The sequence below is a fragment of the Onychostruthus taczanowskii genome, unplaced genomic scaffold (assembly GCF_017590055.1).
Source record: "Onychostruthus taczanowskii isolate IOZ18803 unplaced genomic scaffold, ASM1759005v1 scaffold75, whole genome shotgun sequence".
Taxonomy (NCBI): Eukaryota; Metazoa; Chordata; class Aves; order Passeriformes; family Passeridae; genus Onychostruthus; species Onychostruthus taczanowskii.
In genome coordinates this window covers 3,302,011-3,308,010 of record NW_024505339.1, presented here as the reverse complement: position 1 = coordinate 3,308,010, position 6,000 = coordinate 3,302,011, and the positions used below count along the sequence as shown (strand labels likewise).

The following is a 6,000-nucleotide window of genomic DNA, read 5'->3' as shown; positions in this document are numbered from 1 at the left end:
AATTCGTGCCAGGGTTTGGGCTGAAACTGTGTCAATGGCTGTTTGATACTCTATTTAATGTTTCTCACTTTCTTGGGTTCATTTAAGCATTTCAGAACTGGTTGTTTGCTTTTTTTGTTACAACACAGGTAATGGATGCAACCTCTCATTTCTGACTTTGGCTTAAAAGCTCCCGTTGCCCAGGAGATTTCGAAGCTCACCCCTGTTACTTGTTTGTTAAATCTTCATTTTATTGAGCTTATCTCTGCACACACCCGGTTCCTTACCCCACCTCAGAAATAAACCTCGTCATACAAATTCCGTACCTCATTTTACACCTCTCCCAACAAAATGCAACCTCTTGGTCACACGGGTCTCCCTTGAAAGGAAAGAGCGATTTGCAGCAGTTCTTTGCCCAGCTCCTCGTGCCTCCCCCCGGCGCTGAACTCGGCGGAGAGCTCCCTGAAGGTGATGCAGACGCGGCGGTGCTCGATGTGCCTGCGGCGGATGCCGTGCTTCCACTTGTAGCGGGCATCCCCGTGCAGCACCACCAGCGACCTCTGGGGCAGCGGCACGGCCACGCTCACCGCCTTCCCCCGAGCCAGCCTCGGCCACAGAAAGCACTCGGTGCCCTCTTCTCCTGCACTTCTGCACGCTGATGTCTGCGTGAAAGGTGCAGGGGGGCTTAACTCCTCCTTGCTGGAAATGGGAAATAATTGGATGGTGTCCTCTGGATCGCAGGACATGGAGAGCACAGTTTTTGAGAGCAGGTTCAGGCTGACCAGGCGCTCCCCCCAGAGCCAGCAGTCATCAAAGTGGGGGTCGATGGCAGAGCCTCTCTCCGGTCTGTAGTCCAGGTTACACTGCTCCACAGGTAAGAAGCCACTGAGCACAGCACAGGCCTTCATCTGGGCCACAATCTTCCTGCTGAAGCTTGGCAAGCCACTAAAGCTGCCAGCTTTCAGCCTTTGTTTCTTGAAGTTCACTTTGGGTCCGTAGTCCTGTTGGAAAAGAAGAGGGAGGGGAAAGCTAGTGTAAAGGAAAAATCTAGGACAAGTCTTTTTGGAGAGGCTGTTCCTGCAGCGTTCTGTTCTCATCTCTTCCAGTGACCTGGTTGCCAGGTTGCAAAAGGACTCAGTAAATCTACATTAATCTCTCTGGATTTATAAAGTAAAACCAAATCTGAAAACCCATTTCTTTCCCTTGGAGATTGTGTGAACTTTAATGCTTGAGCACACACCATCAAATACTGATTGTTGTAACTATCACGTATTTTTTCAAGAAGTTGATTTTAATGACAGATAACTCTTGCCATTGGTTTCAGGAAAAGCTTTCAAAGGAAAACACTTAATGAAACATCTCAGTATTTTGGGTTTTAACTGAAAACAGTTTTCCTTTTCCAGAGGGATCTAAGATCAGATGTGCTTCCAAAGTCCAACCTGTTTCTTTCGGCCAGACTGTGATGGTTTCCAGTCATCTCGATCCATCAGTTCCACTATCTCACACTCTTCATCTTCACTAATGAACTCCTCCACCAGGAACACCCCTGGAAAGGGAAATGCCCAGCCAGCAAATTCCGAGTGCTCATTTCCTTTAGCCAGGCCTGTTGCTGGACAGTAAGTGAAATTATCTTCTCCCTGTGGAAATACAAACGGAAAAGGAAAAAAAAAGCAATAAGATATTTCCATTATTTACCCCTACAACCTTGCTATTGCAGCATGAAAACTGTACAGTATTCTTGCAGACAAGAGACATTTTACAGCTGCTTTTGGGGAACAACTATTCCCTGTTCTTTTTTTCCAGCTGCAGCATCAACGTGCTGCTTGCTTGAAGCCACTTTTGTTTTTTTCCTAGTGATGTCTTTATCCTGGAAAGGCAGGGAAGAACCGATGATCCTCAGGGCCACAGGTGTAAGGAGATTCATGGTGGGTATTGCTGCAGAGATATGGTTTGCCATAGCAATAAATGTTGAACGAGGAAAGTTGATGAAAATCGCACAGGCCACGAGGCTGAGCTGTAACAAACGAATGTGAACGTAACACGCGAGGCTCAGGTGAGCTCCCACTCGCCTCCTGAGCGTTTTTGAGGCGAACAATCCACAATCCCGAGGGGCTCTGCCGTGTCCCCGTGCTGTGACCCCGCGGCCCCGGCCCCGCTCCGGGCACGGGGTCCCGCAGCCGCCCCGCGTACCTGCGGGGGCGGAGCGGCCGGCGCGGGCCCCTCGCAGAGCAGGCAGGAGCGGATCCCCTTGCAGCCGCAGCCCGGCCCTCCGCCGCCGCCCGCCGCCTGCATCCCGCCGCCTGCGCCGCGGACGCAGCCCCCCCGCCCGCTCCTCCTCCCGCCCTTCCTTCCTCCCCGGCTCCTCTTCCTCCTCCCCGGCCGCTTCCAGGTGAGGGCGGCGGGGCTGGGCGCAGGCCGCGCGGTCGAGCAGAGGGGGTGGAAGGGGGGGGTGCGGGCGGACTCGCGCTCCCAGCAGCCCCCGCGGCGTGCCAGGGCTCCGCGCCGCTGTTCGGCGCCGCGGGGGTCGCTGGGAGTTGTAGGCGCGGCGTAAGCCCCGCGGGGGCGCCTCAGGCCGCGGCCGGCGCCGGCCCCTCGCGGTGCTCGGTGTCCGGAGGCGGCGGTGACGGGCGAGGCCTCGGCCGGGGCCGCACCTGCCCCGCCCGGCCCGGTCCGGCCCTGCCCACGGGCGGAGCCGCGGCCTGCGCCCGCAGCCGGTGATACCCCGCGCCCGGAGACCGCCCGGCGTGTGGGGACAGGCCGGCATCCGTGGCCTTGTCACCGCCGCGGCATCGCGGGCCGTGCCGGGCGGTGCAGGGCAGCTCCAGGCGAACACGGTCAGGTCAGAGGGATGCCCGGCCGTGGGGCTCCATCCCCAGGGCTGCGGTGGGGCAGGACGGGCCTGTTCCCGGTGCAATAACCGCGGCGTTCGGCAGCCCCGCGGTAACCGAGCGTACCCTGTGCAGCATCGCCCGCTGCTGTGGGATGGGACATGCCGTGCCTGGCCTTCCCTGCAGCTCCTGCCCTGTCACAGCTGTGTCAGTGTGCCAAAGAGAGCGCCATGGGAACGTCCAGCCGCTGGGGTCACATTTTTATTGTAGGCACAGGAGCTGAGGGAGGTTTGGTTGGACAAGCCTGACCCTGTGCTTTGACTCTCAGGGAGAGCTCTGTCGCTTGAAGGATCGAGCAGCTGCTGTTTGAACTGGGTTTCAGTTCAGCTCTTTGTGCTTGTATACAATATTTCAGTGTGTACAATATTGTGCCCCTTGCTCATCACACAACGTTGCAGGTGCTGTAGGAGTGTGGTGCTGCTGAAACCAAACCCAAGGACGGCTCAGTGCCCCGCGTGCCCCTCACGATGTTCTGGAGTGGCATTTAGGCAGCAGTGATCTAACACAGAAAGACAGGAGCGAGCCTGGCCTTGGAGCTCTGTTCTCTTTTATTTCCCTCTCTTGGAACCTGTGTCAGGAAAAGTGGGAAGCCCTGGACCAGTCATTTCATAGGGCTCTTTTGGCCCTGTCAGCACTGTTATTCCGAATATCAACATATCCCTCTGTGTGTGTGTCTACTCACACACACAGTTGGTGAGTACTGAAACGTCAGTTAATCACCAACAAGACAGAGAACTCTGTTGATTGTTTTTTTCCTTCCTTGATGACTAAATTATGTCCTTGATTGGTGTGCTTGAATTTCTGCTGGTTATTTCAGTTTTCCAAAATTTTTGGGAATTCGGGAGTCATCAGGCAAGAGTCTGTCCAGTTGGCCAGGCCAGTGAGCTCAGTGTCACTTTCTCGGGAGAAAACCATTCGCAGCAGGTGCATTAACTCTTACTGCTGCTTTTTGTTTGAAAGAATGTTGGAATTCCTGGAGCAGAGCCCAGGAGAGGCACAAACAGGTACCTGTGATGCTGTCCTGGTCCTGAGTGCCATCACTCACGGGCAGCTTTCACCTGCAGCAGGTCTGTCACTCCAACAGCCACGGGATGTATCCCTGTTGTTTTGGAGATGGATTGGATCAGCGTGCTGGGAGCCTGTGCCCAATCTAATAATAGTCTCTGCCATGTTCATTTCAACCAAATAGAAAAGGTGACTTCCAACACAGCAGCAAAACCAGCAGATAACCTCAAAAAAAATTTTTTTCCTTCCCTTGGAGCTGTTGAAAGATTTCCTCTTATTCCTATTTTTTTTTAATCAAGATAACCAGAAGACATCCTACAAGCTGACTGATTAGTGGTTCCAGCAGAGAGGTGGAGGTTAAAAATGTCAAAAATTACCACAGAACTTCTTTTGGAAAGAGCAGTTCCGAGATCTACGAGGCTCCGAAAGATCGAGACGCTCAAGTAAGTGCAGACAGGCCCATGGAAAATTCCAGATGAATTCAACCTGGCAATGCCTTTTTATCTGTGTGTCTTTCTTCCCATAAACATTTTTTTTTTTTTTTACTTAAAAGAAAAGAGTATCAAAGCACAGAGCTGAGAGGGCATTCCCAGTGCAGGATCAGTGAGCAGTGGTGGCACTGCATTCACTAAAGATGTTGGCAGATGTCATCTTTTCTTGCCATTTCTATTGTATATTTGCTGCCATTTTTCTGTGAAACTGCTCAAGGCTGGATCCTGATTTCCTAACCCCAAGGTATCATCTCTACCCCCAAAGCCCTTGCATCTTTGCTGGCAATTGCTTAATGTGAATAAGAGAATCTTCCAGCATGGGTTTCAGAGGGTTTTTTAAGTGTTTTTGGCATTATTTCCCTTTCATTTTCCTCTCCCTTCATCATGTTCCATCTCTTCTATATTCAGTAATCCTACTACCTCAAACATTGCAGAGGGAGAGAATAAACTCTGAATCACCTAAAAACAGTTTTGTCACTCAGGTCCTTACCAGAGGTCATTGCAAATATGTGTCCTTCCAAATGTTTAACACAGAGCTGGCCAGTCCAAGGGGTTCAGCTGGCCACTTCCTGTCTGGCACCTTTGTTGTTTTTGTTGCTGATGTCAGGGGTTTGGGTTTCACATGTACTCCTTAAAGTTATTTCTTTCAGTTTGCCTTGTGCTAAAGTAATTATTTTTAGTGAGAAACTCACATGTTTCTCTGACTATCAGCTGCAGTAATCTGGGTAGCAGAGTGGTGGGGAGATGTTTGAAGCTGTGGATTTTTGGAGTGTGGCTTTGTCCATGCAGCTTTGTACTGTGATGTGTTTCAGCAAGTCTGTTTGGGGAGCACCACTGAGTTTTTCCCCAAAAGGACACCACAGTCACAGCTCTGCAGCCAGCTGGATTGTCCTCAGCCTGTCTTACCAGCTCTGACTGGCTGCTTGCACTTCTGAGATGGCAAGTGAAGGAGAAAGGATCTTGCTTTCTGGATTTATTTGTCTCATTTATTCACACTTCATTAAAATCTAGAAGCCTATTTTTTTGACTGGTCTTTAGAGAAAGAGATTCTGTTTGTTAAAGGAGCCCAAGCTTGTGCCCTCAAGAGATGTTGGCTGCCAGGAGTGGAAGCTGCCTTTGGAGCTCACCTAAATGATCTAACCAAATCTAAATGACCCTGCTTATATTGTGCAGTTTTCACTTTCTTACAGAGAAGGGATATTTCTTTTCCCCTCACCAATATTGTACCACTTCCTTTTTCAGGACAAAGTTCTGTTTTGGTGGCAGTCTTGGGATTTTTGTTAGGTGAATTTCTACATTTACCGTTGGAAGCTTTTGCAGCAAAACTCACTATAAAAGAAATGGAAAAAATGCTTTTCTTGTCAAGTTAGTTCTTTGAAAACAGCCAGACTATTTGGGGACACATTCTGCACTGGGCATGAACTGTGAAATAACGACTGTAGTGCATTCTATGGACACGGTACACTGAGGCTGTAGTGTCTTGAATTGCCACAGCTTGTCTTGTTGGATCAACATTGCACAGGAATAAAATACCAAACCTTTGAAAGGTGTGGTAATTTTTTCTGTAAAATAAGACCTTTTCTGGTGATTTGGTGCTCCCAGACAGCTCAGTAACCCCTAGGAGATGATCTGAATTG

General features: G+C 50.6%; 2 protein-coding genes across 4 annotated transcripts in view; one reads left to right on the top strand and one right to left on the bottom strand.

Moving 5' to 3' along the window:
* Positions 1 to 205: 205 nt before the first annotated feature.
* On the bottom strand, positions 206 to 2,301 carry ALKBH4 (alkB homolog 4, lysine demethylase). The gene is made up of 3 exons (XM_041422919.1): positions 2,170 to 2,301; positions 1,419 to 1,616; positions 206 to 980 (listed from the first exon to the last, which is right to left on the bottom strand). The coding sequence occupies exons 1-3, from the start codon at positions 2,269 to 2,271 to the stop codon at positions 345 to 347; spliced, it is 936 nt and encodes a 311-aa protein (XP_041278853.1). The 5' UTR covers positions 2,272 to 2,301; the 3' UTR covers positions 206 to 344.
* LRWD1 (leucine rich repeats and WD repeat domain containing 1) overlaps positions 2,262 to 6,000 on the top strand; it is a 16,108-nt gene continuing 12,369 nt past the window's right edge. Inside the window, exons 1-2 of one of the 3 annotated variants that reach the window (XM_041422917.1) lie at positions 2,262 to 2,368; positions 4,172 to 4,315. In XM_041422917.1, coding sequence (XP_041278851.1) covers positions 4,236 to 4,315 — 80 coding nt within the window. In that variant the 5' untranslated portion in view covers positions 2,262 to 2,368; positions 4,172 to 4,235. Of the gene's footprint in view, positions 2,369 to 2,695; positions 2,819 to 3,938; positions 4,062 to 4,171; positions 4,316 to 6,000 lie in introns of those variants that run through there. The other 2 variants (XM_041422916.1, XM_041422918.1) reach the window with 2 other exon arrangements.